Raw genomic sequence first — 17,853 nt, 5'->3', positions numbered from 1 at the left:
CGCCTCGCCTTCCCTCTTCGCGCTCTCGTATTTGTTGCCGTCAGCAAATCGCTTTTTCTGGACCAGTTCGCCGCCGGTTGGCTTCGCTCCACCTCCGGCGTTTTGGCCTCCCGGCGCAACCGGCGAGCGCCGTACTTCTGGAGGAGTTTCCACATTGCTCACTCTCTCTTAAAACTTTTTTTGGGGTGAAGCCCCCTCTCTTCGGTCCTGCACAGACGCTTTGGCGCCAGGGGAACTGTCTTTCCACCGTGTACAGTATGTAAGGACTGGCGTGGCTCCGGCGCTGTTTCTCGGCTTCTCCTCGCTGCTTCCTTTTCCTCTCTCCTTTTCTTCACTGTGCTTCCTTTTCCTCTCTCCTTTTCTTCACTGTGCTTCCTTTTCCTCTCTCCTTCTCTTCACTCTGCTTCCTTTTCCTCTCTCCTTCTCTTCACTCTGCTTCCTTTTCCTCTCTCCTTCTCTTCACTCGGCTTCCTTTTCCTCTCTCCTCTTCACTCTGCTTGACTCTCTTCTTTCCTTCCGCTTTTCCTTCATTCCTCATGGCGTCTTTCGTCCGTTCGGCGCCTCTCCGCCCTCGTGGGCTCCTCGCCTCTGCGGCCACGGCTCCACGTGTTGAGTCCAAGTGTACCTTCTCGACAGTTTCAAGCGCGGTAAACCAATCTTGCATTCCCCCCCCAGGGCGTCGCCCTTCTGTCTTTTCGTTGCTCACTTGCGGATGTTTCTTACCTTCTCTGAACTCCCCTGTTGTTGTCCGCCTCTCCACTACGTTTTCCCGTGCTCCGTCCTCCTCTCACTCTTCCCGCACTTCTTCAGCTTTCGCGACTCTCTCGTCGTCTTTGTCTTTCTGTTCTCCTCCTTGCTCGTCTTGGCTTCCGTCGTCTCTCCCTTTCTCCGCCGCTTTTCCCTCCTTTCCTCCCCTCTCGTCGCTGGATTCGCCTTTCGTAGCGGCCTCGATGTCTTCTCGATGCCTATCTCCGTCGCCCCTGTCGCTCGCTTCTTCGTGTCCCTCTCTGCTCCGCGGCTGTCACCCGGCCGAGACTTGCTCGGCACGAGGCGACGCGCCTCGCCTCCCAGAGGCCCTCCGGCCACAGCCCCACGAACCGAGAACAAGTCGCGGGCGAATCGTCGCGACTCCGCCCTCCTCCCAGAGCTGCGCTGACCCCCCCACGCGCTCTTGGAGCCTCCTCCAAATGCGTGCCTTTTCAGCAAACCCGTACAAGCCGAAGAGCAGAGAGGTCTTCCACCCCTATGTACCAGGCACGCGTCCACACACGCATATGCCTCTGTGCACATCTATCCATGCAGTAGTGATGTACATAGATATATATAGGCGCGTATATGGTGGTGCCGACATATACGCAGATCTACATTTGCGCATAGAGGCATTCCTATATATATATATATATATATATATATATATATACATACATAGCTGTGTAGATATAAGTGTCTATGTAAATATATGTAGGTTTAAAACGAAGTGAACGTGATATGTACTCATATTGTGTGTGTTGTTTGGCGTGGCAATAGTTTCGTCCCTGCCCTCTCTTCTCAGCATGTGTCTTTCTTCGTTTTTCGTAAAACGCGTTTGTTCTTCCCAGCTGTTCTTTTTCGTCTTCCCTTCTCGATTCCGCTGCGTTTTCCTTCTCTCCTCCCTAGTGTCCCGTGGCTGCGCCCAGTCACGACCGTGTTTAAAACCATGCTTCCTTGCAAGAGGATTGTCCATTTGCGCGCGTTCGGTCTCTTTCAAGTTTGGCGTTCCCCGGTCCTGTCTCACCCCACTTTTGGTGCTCATTCTTTGCGGGCATTCTGCGTGAAATGTGACAAATGGTACGACAAAACGCCGTTTCGCACAAGTGCAAAAAGGCGCCTTTCACAGGCAAAAGAAACCGCCAGGACGAGAGTCCTCCCGCCGCATATGCCTGTGCCTGCGGCGCGCGCTGTCTTCATCGTTTCCTCACGCCTTCTCTGCGTGTCCTCGGCTGTCTCCGACAGCTCCAGAGCACTTGCCGCCTTCCTGCGAACACGATCGCCGTGCTCAAGCCCCTGCAGCAGTTCATTCCGAAGGAGTTTTACCGGGATATGGTATGTTCCCCTCGATGACGTGTTCCACAAGGAACGCCAAGCTGGTGCATGCGCCACCCTGATCCCGCGGTCGTGGGAAAACACGCCACCGGCAAACCCACGGAGCAGCCTGCATGTTTTTCTTGTGGAGACCGCAAAGGCCCCAGCAGGCTGCATGTATCCCCTCGACAATCGCCTCTCGAGGCGTCACTCAAATGCTTAACCTATGAATCGCTCCTCCTTTTGAAGACAAAGAAGAGCGCCTCTCGCTCTTTCCTTGACCGTTGCCTGCTCTTTGGTTCTTCGGGGAGTGTGTTTGTTATTTTTTGTCTCCTCTCTCGCCAATATCGGGCATCGGAGCCTCTCTGTTCCTGTCATGCCGCACCGTGTGCCTGGCTGCTAAGGTCGCCTCGCTCCTTTGTTTCTCCGTTTGCATCTGCTCGCCTGTCTGTGGCGCTTGGCGAACCTTTTCTCAGCGCGTCGATAGCCTGCGAGACGGCGTGAGTCTCGGCTCGGACTTCCCGTGGAACGTCACGCACAAATACCGCTTTTGGCGACGCCGAAAGTACAACATTCAACTGGACGACCGGTTCATTCGACTCTCCCCCATCACGGGCGTCGACTACTACCCCAGGCAAGCAAAACACGCCGCATGCTAAATGTAATCTGCCAAACACTTTCCAAACTACACGGTGCGCAGCGGCACACAGAATGTAGATGTGTGAGCGCACATGCGCAGTTTCACGCCTTCCGGCCTTCACGGTTCCCGGAATAGTCTTCCACTCTTTTTCCCTTTTCAGGTTGAACGTTTTTGCCGTCCAGTGGAGAGAAGACGGCCAGCATCGCATTCGGTGGTTCCGCGCAACCTACGGCCTCAAGCGCGCAATGCGCGCAGCTGAAAATTTCCGAAAAACCCTTGAGGCAACTGGTGAGAACAAGTAGATTGAGTCTTGCCATATTCATATTGTCGACAGAGAAATGCAGGCACACAGGAGGGCATGTATATATATATATATATAGATACATCTATATATATATATATATATAGATAGATAGATAGATAGATAGATAGGAATAGATAGGTAGCTAGATAGAGAGATAGGAATAGATAGATGGATAGATAGAGAGATAGGAATAGATAGATAGATAGATAGATAGCTAGATAGATAGATAGGAATAGATAGGTAGATAGAGAGATAGATAGGAGTAGATAGATAGATGGATAGATAGATAGATAGGAATTGATGTATAGATAGGTAGATAGATTGATAGATAGAGAGGAAGAGGTAGGTAGATAGATAGATAGGAATAGATATTTAAATAGCTAGATAAGGAGAGAGTTAAACGACGTTAGAGCGATATGGCGAGAATGAGAGAGCGGCAGAGAGGCGTAGAGGCAGAGAAGCATGCAGGGAGAGGTATGCGTCCACAAGGGGAGGTAGAGGGAGAGGCGACAGATAGAACGCGAGATCGGGAGAGGAGAGAAAGATGACGGGAGGGACGACAGGGGGCTGGATGGCGTCAGATGGCGAGATTCAAGGACAGATAGAGCCTTGAAGAAGCGGTCGAGCATGAGAACGGAGATCTGAAACTCCTTTAGGTGTACCTCGCGATGACGATGTGATGGCGCGTGTGTCTCGTTCCTTTTTTGGCCGCTGCGCAGGGCGCGTCGATAACTGGCGAACTGCTCGCCATCTCCGCCAGCAGATGCTTGAGCGCCGGCAACAGCTGAAGCTTCGGAAAAAGCGATTCGCAAAGATTTCCTCCGGGCAATTCTGAGCTCTTCGCGCGTTTCCGCCTTCGTTTCCGTGTTTTTCCTCGCTTTTTCGTGGGCTTCTTGCGGTCTACACACTGCATCGAAAAAAAACCTCCAACCGCGGAGGTTTGAGTTCAGCTGGTCGGAGCTCAATGAAGAACATGGTTCTGGCTCCATCCACTCACGGGACGCGCTGACATCGTTTTCAGCGTGTTGTCGTGCGCTGGACTAGGCTGGTGTCGCGTCGGCAGACGCATGTACTCTCAGGTGTGGACGTGGGCGACTACGACGCCGTCAAGGTGACAACGCTGTCTACCACGATGATCAAACCCAAAAATGCCCCTGTGTCGCTCGGTAGCCCTCGCTGGTTGTGCCAATCTTTGCATTGCCTCCATCTCTCTTTCTGTGTACATCTGTCGCTCTTTACTTCTCTCACTACCGTTCCTCTCCATCTCTCGCCGCTGCCTCTCCACTATCGTCTTTCGCTCTATCTCTCCTCGTTGTGTCTCTATCTTTTTCTCTTGCGTCCTCTATCTCTCCTCTACCCCTCCCTCTCTCCCGATCGCGCCGTTTTCTTTCAATCTCTGCGCACTTCTGTCTCTCTCTCCTCTCTGTCTGTGGAAGGCGTGCGTGGAGTGTGCCGTCCGACCGCGGTGGACCATCCGTTCGTGCGGCTGCAGCGTTGCCTGTCTGCGGATCTCCGCTTGCATGCCCCATCTTTTCCTTTAAATCGCGACGCCAAGCGCCTTTCCCTTTGCCCTGCATGCACGAGCCCCGCGTGCAAGTTCTCAGACGCGCCGATTGGTCGTCTCTGATGCTTGCGGGTCACATGCGATTTCTGAGTCCCACGGCGGGTCCTGGGGATGGCTGCAGCCGTCTGACGAAACCACAACAGAAGCGCTAAGCGCGTGCACTGCGAAAGTCCCGAGGCAGTGTCCAAATGCCTGCCGGTGCCAGTCTAGCGTTGAGACAGCCTTCGGCAGCGTCTTACGCAGTTGCTCGTGGCCATCGAGTTGCGGCGAGCGACGGAGACAGCCAAATCAAGAAACGCTTTTTGTGAATGCGCCGTTCCGTTCCCCTGGGATGCACCAAGAAACAGAAAACCCTGGTAGAATTCCACAGATAAGAAGGCCGGCGAGAGAGCGAACCCGCGACGAAAAAGGCAAATGTCGAGAGACACGTGCTAGAAGATGACAGGATGAACATAGGAGTTTGACGGCAAGCTCGACAGAAGGCGCAGACGAAACAACGGCTGAACGCGAGAGGAAAGAAGAAAGAGGCGCCACGGCGAGGCGGTCGGAAAGGTGATGGTCCCAAGACTATCCAGAGGAAACGGCCAACACGAAAGCGAGCAGACGGGGAGACAGAGACGAAAGCGACAGAATACCTCGGAAGGCAAGGCATGAACACGCCTAGGGAGAGGGACCACGGAGAGGCCGCCACCGTATTGCAAGGGACTGTACTGGAAACGCCACGAAAGAGGCGACAGGCAACCCCATGTGCCTGCTTTCTTCTTCGGACGGAATACACACGTTCCACTCCCTTTCGCCGTACCTCAAACAGCACGTATCGCCAAAAGAATAACGCGCCGTTCACTCCAGAGGCGCAAAAAGGATATATATGCATGTGCGCAAAGCACAGCCATAAACCAATTGTAGACCTATACATATATACCGTTACATGCATACGTATTAAATATATATCGACGTAAAGCGTTGCTTCTGGGCGTGGCGACGCACGTCGGTACTCTAACAGCGTTCACCAAGCGGAGTATTGCAGAGGGGCGAGTGCGACGCACCGCGTGCGCAGACTCAAAACGTGTTCACCCAAAAAGCGCGCATTCTTCCACCCCGCCGACTACGCACCAAGCGCCGCTCCTTCATTTGAAAGCTCTCCCAGATTCGAACAAACCGTCCCTCCCAGCGGCTTACATATATACTATATATATATATATATATATATTGTACACATTGGTACACCTGCATATACATATATATATATATATATATTGTGACGTTCCTCGATTGAAATCTGTATCTGTGGATGGATGTGCATCAGTAGGCTGTGGCTCTGGGCTGTGCGTGCCAGAGGGGCGCGTCTGTGTCACGAGAGAAGAGGGTGGATTTGTGCACGTCGCGCCTCTCTCGCTGGCGAGCTCAGTTGTTGAAGACTCGGCGGTGGCCGCACTTGACGCACTCGTACATGACCGTCATGCCTTCATCTGCGCTTCGCGCCTGGAAGGTCGAGAAGAAGGCTTCGCCGTGGCCGCAGGCTTCGCAGGTTTCCTTGCAAATCACGCCCTTCTTCGCCCCAGAGAAGGCCTGGACGAGGCGGAGTTGCTGCTCCAGCAGCCGCTCGCCGAACCGTTCGCCGAGGAATCTTTGCTTCCACCATCGCTTGGAGAAGTCGCCCAGCCGATGCTGTTTTCTCTGGCCGAAGAGATAAATGCCGTCTTCGCCGAGAGCCGTGCATGCAGGCGCCTCCTCCCGGTCTCTTGCCTCCTGGCCAGAGCTTTTCTCCTTCGTCTCCTCCCTCTTCGTCTCATCCCTCTGCGTCTCCGTTTGCGTTGGGGCCTTGCGCCTGTGGCGACCCGCATGCATGCAGTCGACGAGCGCGTCTGACTCGTTTGCGCCATGGAGCGGAACAATGCGGTGGCCGCATCCCCGACACGTCAGAGAGGCAGACGCGTCGAGGTCTTCGAGAGTCGGCAGAAGGTCGTCCGCGACGGTGACGGTTCGACCGCAGTTCAGGCACCCCAATGCCAGCAACCAGTCATAGGAGATCCCCGAGGAGCAAGAGACGCCGCCCATCCCTCCCAGACGTCGGTCTGTCGCGCCTTTGTCTGCGCTTGCGTCGCAGGTCGGCCGAAAGCCCGCGCTCTGGTAGACGAACTTTGGAGGGCCCGGGAGAGTCTGGGCATCGTCTCCCAAACGGTGGAGTAAGGCAAAGTACTCCACCGAGTCGTCGAGAGACTGCGGCGATTGATGCAGCAGCCGCTGGCACGCAGGCGGCCCAGACGCGGCCGCGGGAGACGCGAAGGCCACGTCCGAGCCCAGAGGCACGACCAGCGACGAGGCAGCCTGCGCCAGGAGCAGCGCGTCTGAGGAGAGAGGAGAGCGAGAGCGAGGCATGCTGGAAGAGAGAGCGAAGAGAAAGCGAACAGAGAGAGAAGAGAAAAGAACAGAGCGGAGAGAGAAGAGGAGAGAAGAGGAGAGAAGAGGAGAGAGACGGAGGGGGGAGAGAGACGGAGGGGCGAGAGCGACGGAGAGAGGGGAGCGACGGAGAGAGGGGAGCGACGGAGAGAGGGGAGCGACGGAGAGAGGGGAGCGACGGAGAGAGGGGAGCGACGGAGAGAGGAGAGCGACGGAGAGAGGAGAGCGACGGAGAGAAGCAGTGAGGAGGAAGTTTGCGGCAACTTGCTTTTTCGAACGCACGGTTGAGGGGAGGACGCGAGAAGCCTGTGCGAGAGAGAAGGAGGGAAAGGTGGAGGAGAGACGAGGGAAGAACGGCGAGTTGACGAAAAAAAGGGGGGGTAAAAAGTTCTTCGCGTTTGACTACGCGCCAGTGTCACTATGAGAAGCCGCAGCGGGGCTTGCCGCAAAAAAGGATGGGAAACCGGAAGGGAACAAGGTGGGGACAGAGAAGGGAGACCCGAATTCAAAGAGAGAAGGTGAGGAAGAACACGAATGAGAGTTCTCAGGAACGAGGGAACTGTCAGGTGAAATCGCCTTTGAAAGCGCTTCCGCGTTTCTTGGCGAACTGCATGCGCAAAGAGTCGGCCTTCTTACCTCTGTGTCGCGTCTCCGCTTTCCTACGGCGTTTTCAAGGCCAAGCGACTCACACTGTCGTGCGTACCTTCCCCGCGGGCACGCTTCCTTCTCGCCAATCGAATTGCTGACAGGCGTGTCAAGAGGAACATTACTTTTTTTTTGCAAATTCTGTTTGTAAATCTATATCCGATGCATATGCGGCAGCTCCCAGCTGCGGAGCCGACACTCAGCTGTCTTGTCTCTGTTCCGTGGCACACACTCGAGGCTCCACAGCGGCTAACACAGACATGTAAGCCATCGGCTGAGTCTCTCTTTTTTCTTCTCCTTCTTGTTATCCTTCTCTTTTCTTTTCCTTCTTCTCCTTCCGTCTTCTTCTCTTTTCTTCTCCGTCTTCTCCTTCCTTCCTCTTCTGCTCCTTCGTCTTCTCTCTTCTCTCATGGCTGCTCTTCGCCCCCCTGTTTTCGGTTCTCCTTCGCTCTCGTTCTGTTCTGGTTCTCGTCTTCTTTTCTCCTCTCCTCTTTCTTCTCCCGTTTCCTGTATCTCCGACCTTCCATCGCCTTTTCCCGTTGTTGCCTCTCGATCGCTTTTTTTCTTCGGACGGGGTGAACCCGTGACTCGCCTTCGTCCAGCTTCTCTCCGGTGTTCGCGTTTCGTTCAGTCTTCCGTCCTCTTTTCCTTATTTTTCTTTGCTTCGCGCCTCCCCGTCTCCACGAACCTCTCTGCCCTTCTTGCTTGTTCTCTTCTGCTGTTTTGTAGTTTTCTCGGCGTCGGCTCCGAGAAATCCGCTGGAGAGTCTGTGCCAGGCGACGAGAGAGCCTTCACTCTCCGCTTGCCCCCTCACCTGCAACAAGCCTTCTGAGGCCCCAGAGCCCGCGGCCTCGGCGGCGGAGCGTCTCAAGTGCGAACCCGAACCTCTTGTTGGCTGTTCTACGGCCTCTTGCGTCCAGACGCTATCGCATGCCGATCGCCTCTACTCCCTCGACTTCTCTCTCTTCCTCTGGCTGACTCCTCCTCTTTCCCGATTGCGCGGCAGCCTTGTGAAGCGTAACTCATGACGCTGAACGAAAGGCTACTTCCTTTTTTCTCCCTATCGTCTCCACTTTCTCTCGTTTCCGCTCGTTTTTCTCTGTCTTTCCACCTTTTTTGCTTCCGTCGCTAGCTCCTTCCGCCGTTCGTCGCCTGCGTTCTCCACGGGGGATCGGAGTCATTGAAGCTCTTTCAGAGGCGTACCGCACGCGCTGCAGTGTGTCCACTCCACTACGACTGCTACACAATAAGTACTTTTTGTGACGGAGGATCCGTGGGTCTGCCTCGCGTCTCCGGCGTCCAGGCGCCGGCAAGCACCTGGCTGTTTTGCACGGGAGGGTTACATCCACTCTCGGGCCGGGCGAAACCAACCGGTTCTTCAGTCGTATTCCACTCAAGCCTCATCATGAAACCGAAGAATCCCGCCTCCTTTTCAGAGTCTTTCCTGCCGTTGGTATCGGCGCCTGACTTCTACCGTGGATCCTCTGCCGTGTGTGGAAATCGGAGATGACGGTTGCGCTGTGCGATTGTTGGCCTTTCGCGTTTCTTCTCTTCTCGCTGCTTGTCAGTCCGCTTTCTACGGAGGCTTTCTGCGTCTCTGGAGGCCGCCTGGGGGCTCGGCGTCGAGGCGACTTCGTGCCTCCCTCCTCTTTGCGTCTTTCAATCGCATTTCTCTCCCCGCGCGTGTCTCTCGCTCTTCCACGGGGAGCTCGCGCACCTTGTCGCGGCTCTGTTCTGTCGCTTTCGCATTTCTTTTTCCCGGATTCCTTTCTCGCATCTCCGCCTGCTCTTCGCCTCGTTTCCGGCGCCCCTTCGCCCTCGGCAAATTCTTTTTCTTGGCGCTTTTCTTCGTCCGTCCGTCCTCGTGCATCTTGCTTTCGGGCTTCACTCTCTTCCTTCTCCTCACCTCTGGCCACGCGGTCCCGGGGGCCGTCCCGCCGTTCGCCTTTCTTCTGCGAGCGATGCGTTGGCTGGCCGAAAGGAGAGAGGGGCTGGAAGGGGCGAGACGAAAAGGAGACAGAGCAGACAAAAGAGGAAGAAGAGGCGTCTGAAGCGTCGACTGTTGCTTCTCCTGATTCAGTCGGGTTTTCTGGCCAGTGCGAACGCCGCGCGCGTGGCGAAGAAGCTCGGTCAGCACACATTCAAACCTGCGGAGAAAGAAAGGAGGGAAACGCCGACACGCCACACAGCCGAGAAGAGAGAAACGGAGAGGGAGAAGGGGAGGGAGAGGGAGGCACACGGAGGCCAGACAGAGCCGGCGAGAGAAGCCGAGACGACAGCCAGCGGGAGAGAAGGAAGGAAGCAGACTCGCGTGGGAAGGGAGAACCAACCAGCGGGACGACGAGGTCGGACGAAACGCAGAGAGCAGGAAAGTCCGAAAGGTCGCCTGTCAGTGCAGCGGACGGAGACGGTGGAGACATTTGCATGTGTTGGGACGAGGAAACGTGGCGAGATGACGCGACGCGTGGACAGAGGGCGCAGGGTTCGCGCGCGCCTGTTTCTGAGGATCCCGAAAGTGTTTTTCGGGCAAGCGCAGCTGCTGCGTGCGAGGGATGGCACACGATTGCTCCGCTTTCTCTTGACGTTTTGGCAGCGCTCGACGGAGCTGAAGGCGACCGCCGACAGGCAGGCAGGTGTGAGGAGCCTCCAGAGATTCCGCAAACGCGGCAGACACAGCCTTGCGTCTCATGCTCGAGGTCTTCGTCTCCCGGCTCTGGGGAAAGTTCGGACACCCGCCTCCGAGAGAAGGACGGCGGAGAACAAGACGACGGGAATTCGGGAAGTCACCCTGGCTCTGGCCCCTCTGTGCGACTGGCGGGGCTTCCTGGAGAGGGCGCCCGGAGGCTTCCGAACCAGACGCGCGCTCCCTCACACACTGTCGGGTTTTGTGCGCCGCCTCTTTCTTCCTCTCCCGTCCTAAAGGCGGTGCGTTTGTTTGTCTCCGCATTTGCGTCTCTTCCTTCTCGTCGAGAGTCGTGCAGCGTCTGCGTTCTTCTTCCGGAGGCGTGGCGGCAAGCTCAACGTGGAACTGCCGCGGACAGCGCAGAGGCGCCTCGGCCGGAAGCGAACGCTCGCGGAGAGGAAGGCGAGGCAGGCAGAGACAATTGCGCCGCGAGCGCAGCGGGGGAGGCAGCAGGGAAGGCATGCATGCACGATGGAAGTGGCGACAGTGGGGGCTTTCCGGGACCTCCAGAGAGGCGGCGCGCTCGACAAGGAGACTTCGTCGACGTGTTGCTGGGGCCACGTGCTTCGTCGATGTCTTGCCAAACCTCAGACATCTTGGTGTGCTCCGCCGGCGATTTGCGGCGGCGCCTGTTGTCAGTTTTCGACGCGCAACAACCCGTGGGGGAGCGGCGCCAGCGCAGGGGGCTCGTCGCATCCCAGCGGGGAGAGGTGGAAACGGAGAAGAAAGAGAACGACGCGAAACAGGCGGAGGACGACGCAGATCCGCATGGCGCGGAGGACGGCAGGCGCAGGCCAGGCGAGGGCATTCGTGAGGCTGCCGGTCGGCGTGAGGGAGACGAGAAGGACGAAGAGAAACCAGAGAAACTGATGTGTGGGAAGCTGAACGAACGAGAGAGAAGACAGGGAGGAGAGGGCGACATGCCGTGTCTTCTGCAGAGGCAGCCGGGAGAGACAGACATCTCAGACGAAGAGGACCGGTGTTTGACGGGCTGTGGAAGCTCGGGCGCGTCACCAGGAAACGGAAGCCTCCCGGAACGGAAAGGCGTGGCTGTGAACACCCAACGCCGCCTTGTCCTCGTCGTTCCTATCCGGCGAAGTCGCCTTCCGCCGAGTGCGTGGAAGCTGCCGTTGCGCGGCATTCAAAAGTGTTTGAGGAAAGGAGAAGGTTCAGGGTTTTCGCGGGTACTGCGCGAATGCCGCCACCAGCGTCTCGTCCCCGGCCCCGCGCTCTCACTCAATCTCGGCGACGAGCTGGAAGAGACACTTCATCTTTTTTGCCTGTGGACACAAGGTGGACGCCGAATGGCTGAAGAGGCGCCGGATGCACAAGGCAACGGCGCAGCCCCTCGTGGTGCCGGAGAGGCCAGTGCGGGGCGCGAAACAAGAACGCAAAAAGAAGGAAAAGAAGAGAGAATAGCAGAAGGAAAAGAGAGAATACAAGGAGAAGACAGAATACAAGAAGGAGAACAAAGAGAGAGAGTCGAAGACGGAAACCAACAAGGAATGGAAGGGGGAGAAATAGGAGACAAAGGTCCAGAGAATCAGGAAGGGGGCGAAAGCGGAGAGTCACGGGAAGCGGGAAGGCGAGGCTCGACCCAGGGGGTGAGCAAGTGGAGCATCAGTATCGCGCTTCTGCTTCTTCCTTCCAGCGATATTCTTTTTGGAAACGCGAAAGGGCTTGAATGGAGAGCCGACGAAATTCGCGCGACGCAGGCATGGTGAGTTCCAAGAGTCGCAGCCTTGTTTTCTTTCGCATCTTTGCCTTGAACGGGGGGTCCGGCGACCTCCCCTCCAGCTCTCCGCTTTTCGCCGCTACCGCGAACCCACCGCGGACTCCTATGTGCGTTTATGCACACAGCACAAGACACATAAATACACATACACATGAAAGCTTGCATCTACATATGTATATATGTGCAATCATTTATGCCTGTATAGGTAAGTATCTGGTTTGCTGTAGTCTTGGCTAGTATCATGTTGATGTTCATACCTATGCATCTACTGGGTTTAACGGTATGCCAAGAAGGATCCCAGATTACCCTCATTATCTTTGTTCTATTATTTCGTGGTGTTCAATTGGTTCCTTCCACACCCGTTATCATCTTAACTATGCTCTGCTACGTATATAGGTCTGTATGGACTGTGTCGCTTGTTTTCAAATCCAATTTGTCTCAGGCTTTCGCGTTGTCTGGGGACCGATTCCGACTCCATTCGTGTCTTTGCGCCTGTCGCTGCCGCTGCGTCGAGGCCCCTGGGCGGTTCCCCACGGAACGCACCGAACCTCCAGGCCGCGCCAGAGGCGTTCGCTGCGTTCCGCGCGTCCTCGGAGCGGTCGCGGAGTGCCTGGCGCCTTCTGGACGGAATCCCCGCGTCGGCGAACGGGCGAGATATCCCGTTAGACGGACAGATGTTCTTCGACGCTGCACCACCTCTGGACGGTCTTCGCGACGCGTGCCTCACCTACCAGCGAGCGGCCGGTCTGGTCGTTCTTTTTTCGCACCCCGATTTTCGTGCCGGTGCCCAAGAGGAGCTGGATCGCGCCCTCTCCAGAACGTCGCTCTATCGTCTGTGGGTGAGCGAAAGAGACCGCTCGAAAGCCTCCGCAGCAACGCAAACCTCCTCGCGACATCTGTCTCCTCTCTTCTTTGCTCTCTTCGCTCTCGCTCTCGACGGGGCCTTCCTTCTTCGCCTCCCTCTACAACGGGAGCATGCGCGGAACGAACTTGGGCGAGTCTCTGCCGCACCTCCACATGCATGTATATCAGTATGCATACAAATATGTATATATATATATATATATATTTATATTTATATATATTTAATGTACATATCTCGGTGTATCCGTATATGTGCAAGTTCATTCGTAAGTGGATGTCTATATGCTTGTATATAGCTGAAGGCTGTGACTATTGCATATCTACATATGGATAGCTCCATGCGTTGATGTGTATATGTGTATTTGCGTAGTCACGCGTGAACACGGGACCTAACGAATAGGCACTTTTGTTGTTTCCGTGCATCTCTGTTTCGGGGTTTCCCTGCTTTGCGTTGACTTCGTCCCCATGCATGTATCTCCACCCAGGTTGCGCGCCAATACGCCCGCTGTCTTCATCCCGTGGACCGCTTCAGCCGTCAGACTCAGATAGCTGCGCTGCGGCGCGCTCTGACGCGCTCTGTCACGCCCTGTAACTCGACAACGGGATCGACTGAGAACCCGCATTTGCGCGCATGTCTTCTCTCTTTTTCCGCTTCCTCCGGCTCCTCACTCGAAGGGGGAGCGAACGCGGAGAGACAGGCGACTCTTTCCCAGGAGCTCGGCGGAGATGCCGCGACGAAGCGCGGCAGCCTCTCACCAGCTGCAGCGGAACTCGCCGGACCATCCGCGGTGCGGCGCCTCGCGGCGGAGGCGAATCAGCGGGCACAGGCAGCCGAATTATTTGCTGCGGATTCTGGCACATGCACTCTGGCGCGTCTCCTGGTGGAGAAGGAAGCGAAAGATAACGTCCTCCAGCAAACCCGCAGGCTCGCCGCAGTGGAACTGAGAGCCCACTTCCACCAGTCGGAAGCGCGCGCGATGCATGCGCACTTCATGCGGGTCTTTGCCCAGGCGCCGAGTCAACGTTCTACGAGCGGTCGCCCCACGCGACTCCCGGCCAGGGAGCTGGATCCGAACGCCACTCTCGACGAAAGAGAAGAAGACGAAGAACCAGAGGAGCGAGACGAAGAGCGACAGGGAGAACCCGCGGACGGAGAAGAACAACGAGAGGAAAAACGAGAAGACAAAGGCGACGCAGCACGCGAGGAGCGAGAAGGCGCAGCCAAGGAAGGCCGAGGGAGAATCAACGACGGGGAAGCACGAGGGCCGACATGTGGAGACGTGGACTGCCTGGGTCGAGAGGCGAAACAAGGATGTAGAGGCCTAACGAACGATGCAGAAGAGACAGCGTGTCGGGCCCCGACCTTGGCGGCTTGCGAGGCGAGAACGCCGAGTTCGTTTCAGTCGGACGGAGCGCCAAAGCAGGCAGAGAACGGAGACGAATCGGCTGGCGGATGCGGAGCCCACCATGAGACATATACACCTCAGGTGTCTGGCGAGGTGTTGAAGCAGCGCGAGCGGCTCTGGCGCGCTCAGCAGCTTTTGCGGGGCCCTTGCGGAGAACGCTGGAAGGTGGAGGAGAGGCCGAAGGGAGACACGCCAGACGCGCCTGAGTGCCGCGAGACAGGCCAAAGCAAAGATGACGCAGTCGACCGTCTGCTGCGTCTCTACGCAAAGCGAAATCTGGTGGGTTAGAGAGAGAAGAACATGTTTTACCGTCCTGCCTTCTGTTGTTCGCGTGCACCCCCTTGTGCATGCAGAGCTTCCGCCGATTCCGTTTCCTCTTTCCAGGGCGCGTTTCGGATCTCCCTTTACCTTTTCTTGATCAACATTCTCGATCCGTTCTCCATTACCGCCACGCCAGCGTTGTAGATGTGCACATGTAGATATCTATGCACATGGCAGTAGTGTCCCGATAGACTGTAGATGTGTATGTATCTCTATGTGTGTAATATAGTCTACATCTGTTGGTGCCCATGCACGACTCCACTTGGCCGGCGTATGTTTATCTGTGCGGCGGTTTTCTGTTTGGCCGTGAGGAATACACAGGCTCTGGCTACTCGCATTGCGCGCGGGAAACAGCCTTGCGCGAACGCGAGTTAGCCGACGACCGCTCGCCTCCTTGTCAGCGTGGAGAAAGCCGCTGTAGGAATCGAAGCGCTAGGTGGGACGCAAGTGTTGGGGTGTATAGACAGGCCAGGAAAGCTGAGGCGTCGGCGCGATGCATCACCTTGTTCTTTCAGGGCTCGAGGGAGAATGTGGATCGACAAGAGCGCCTCTTCACTGTTCGTTTCGGCCCGTGCAAAGAAAATCCGCTGCACACGTTCAGGCGCCTCACGCAGTAAGCGGGGATTCTCTTCCGTTTTGGCTGTCCGCTCGCGCTTCCCGGGCTTCGCGCCGAACTTCACAGTTGCATGCACGTCCGCACCGGGTTAGACACATCCATCTGGCTGTGCACGATTGTATGCACATGGCTAGTTTTATATATGTGAGCATAGATTCGCTCTCCGTCTGTACGGACGAATGCATGCACCTGTTTCTGCACAGACGTGTGTCCGTGACCGCATTCACTTCCCCTCACACTTCACGCCATCGGTCCCTCTCTCTAGCCATCTTTCCCGATGAAAATGTAGATAACGCGTTCGAACACTCTAACGTATTTCCGAGCCTACGCAAACGCATTCACCTATATCTATCTGTGCATGAACTCCAATGCGAAGCGCATCATTTCTGTTTTGCTACTGTTCGTCTTTCTCTTCCGTTCTCTCTTTGTGTTTCGTGTCAGCGTCATGCTCCTTGCCTCTGCCTCTCCGAGTTTCGTCCATGGGCCTCGCGCTGACACTCTTTCCGATGCGTCCGCTGCCGTCTCGCTTCGTGGAGGTTTCGCATCTCCGAATGCGCACACGCTCGCGCGTCCTCTCGAGCCCCTCTCACGGTTTCCGGCTCCTGCTGAGACAGCTCAGATCGAGAGCGCAACAAGCCTTACCTCAGACGCTTCAGTCCGCCCGCGTTCCTGCGTTCAACATGCGCCGCTCCCCTCTGCCGAAAGAAGCCGCGCCGCGTGGACGCTTCCCCCAAACCCCTTGCTCTCTTCTTCCTCTCGATCGCGTTCTCTTCCTCGGATCTCGCGCGGTCCAGGCCTTCCCTCTTCTTCTCCAGAAGTGCCAGAGGCCTGCATGCCTTCACCGCCGATGCCGGATTCTCTTCCGGCTCCGGTGCCGCTCCGTTCATCCCCTCTGGCGGCTTGGCTAGCCCAGTGCATGTGCCTGCAAGTCGTCAATTCCCTCTGGCTGCTGCTGGTCCTCCAAAACCGCAGCGTCCTCTCGCCGCGCACTTCCCTGGCGACCTTCGCAGCCGTCGTGTACGCCGTCAGCGAGCCGCCGGGGCTCCGCAGGGCTCTGCGCAGCTTCCTCGCTCGACGGGGACCAACTGCATGCGCGGTCGCGGACGCGCATGCAGCGGCCGAGGCGCTGGAAGACGCCAGCGAGACGAGAGGTCCGCGGGGCGGTGTAGCGCCGCTCCAAGGAACGGGCCGAGGGCGAACGCGCCGGCATCGGGAGGAACTCAAACGCAGAGAGCGGCAAAGGGAAGCCGTGCGGCGAGCGACGCGCGACTCCCTCGCCGCGGAGACGGCTGCCAGAGGCGCCGTGTGTCCTTTTAAAGCGCGAGGTTCTGCGCACCTCCAGGAGCTCCTGGCCGCTCTACGAAAGCCTCGACATAAACTGCTCTATCTCCAGACTAAGTACTGCGGGGCACAGAGGCAGCTGTGTTTTCTGTCCATCTTGGCAGGGCTTTCTCGGGTGCACAAGCGCCAGCAACTCACCCGGTGCGGGAGTCTGTAGCTGGTACCCGACCACGTTGTGTGTTTGTTGCTAGTCGTAAGAGCGAAACACAATCCTTTCTGCTCAGGAACAGAGATGTATATATTTACCTGCACATACTTGTGCTCCCACATATATCCGCGTGAACCCGCTGTATACGCCATACGCATATATATATATATATATATATATATATAGTGTGTGTGTGTGTGCTGGTGGATGGGCATTCGTTTGTCTTTCTGTCGAGATTTTCCTCTCCTTTTTTTGTGAGTGTCCCGTCGCTGGTCGCGGTCGCTGTCCTATCCAACCGCGACAGCTTCTTCCTTCTCGGAAGCCCCCACGTGCCCGCTTTTCGAGGTGTTTGCTTTTAGAACAGAATTCAATCAGTGTTGACGGACTTGACCCGCGCCACGGGTCTTTCTGTCTGTGTTCTGCCTTTTCAGATGCGGCGTGGACATCCCCGTCCCTCTCACTCGCCGCGCCGTGGCCGCAAGCGTGGAGACTTGCATGCTGCTCGCAGCTCGCGGCCGGTCGCAGCGCCGTCTGGAGAGAGACCGACCGTCTCCGTTTCTCGGCCGTCGGCAGACAGAGACGCTTGCGCCGAGCGAGAACGACGTCGAGCAAGCCGGTGAGGCGAATCCGGATCTGGCGCCTCTTGCGTCTTCTGAAAGAAGAGACACGGCGGAGGTGTCTCCGCCGTGTCCCCCCGCTGACGCAACGCCCGTCCGAAACGCGCACTCCTCGGACGGCGCTTCATCTCTCCATGCCGATTCCCCATTTGCGAACTTGAACCGCGACAAAATCGAACCAGGGGGATTTGTGTTTGCGAGACGCGCCGACGCCGCGCTCTCTCGAGGGGGCTGCGGTCCGGCTGCCAGAATCGACGAGGGCGCAGCCGATCATATCGGCAGTTTTTCCGGGGTGGAGACGAGAGCGCGCACGGTGGAAGACGCGTTTGCCAGGAGAGAGCCGTGCGAGTGTGCAGGCGCATGGAGGAAAGTGATTCTTCGCCATACGCTGCAAGTGCTCAGGCAGGTTGCTCAGCTGCCGACGCGTTCTGGCGGAGGCGTCGGACAGGAAATCATTGCCAAAGCAAACCAAGCGGCCCAACTCCTCGCTTCAACATGTCTCGACTAA

The 17,853-nt window shown here is 56.7% G+C and overlaps 2 protein-coding genes and 1 pseudogene across 2 annotated transcripts, besides 1 other annotated feature; 2 read left to right on the top strand and 1 right to left on the bottom strand.

Annotated features, from left to right (window-relative positions):
• Nucleotides 1-1,187: 1,187 nt before the first annotated feature.
• On the top strand, nt 1,188-3,840 carry NCLIV_066150 (annotated as a pseudogene).
• Nucleotides 1,188-3,840: a sequence feature.
• A 2,133-nt stretch (nt 3,841-5,973) lies between these two features.
• NCLIV_066140 (putative RNA polymerase) lies at nt 5,974-6,948 on the bottom strand (the record flags this gene model as incomplete). Its single annotated transcript, XM_003886165.1, has 1 exon — nt 5,974-6,948. The coding sequence occupies one exon, from the start codon at nt 6,946-6,948 to the stop codon at nt 5,974-5,976; it is 975 nt and encodes a 324-aa protein (XP_003886214.1).
• A 3,090-nt stretch (nt 6,949-10,038) lies between these two features.
• On the top strand, nt 10,039-17,853 carry NCLIV_066130 (conserved hypothetical protein; the record flags this gene model as incomplete). The annotated part of the gene is made up of 6 exons (XM_003886164.1): nt 10,039-12,017; nt 12,475-12,871; nt 13,382-14,581; nt 15,139-15,236; nt 15,681-16,637; nt 17,160-17,853. 6 exons carry the CDS (start codon nt 10,039-10,041, stop codon nt 17,851-17,853), a joined length of 5,325 nt encoding a protein of 1,774 aa, XP_003886213.1.

Source organism: Neospora caninum, chromosome XII (assembly GCF_000208865.1).
Source record: "Neospora caninum Liverpool complete genome, chromosome XII".
NCBI lineage: Eukaryota > Apicomplexa > Conoidasida > Eucoccidiorida > Sarcocystidae > Neospora > Neospora caninum.
The sequence above is the reverse complement of the archived record's forward strand: the minus strand, read 5'-3'. Positions and strand labels throughout refer to the sequence as shown.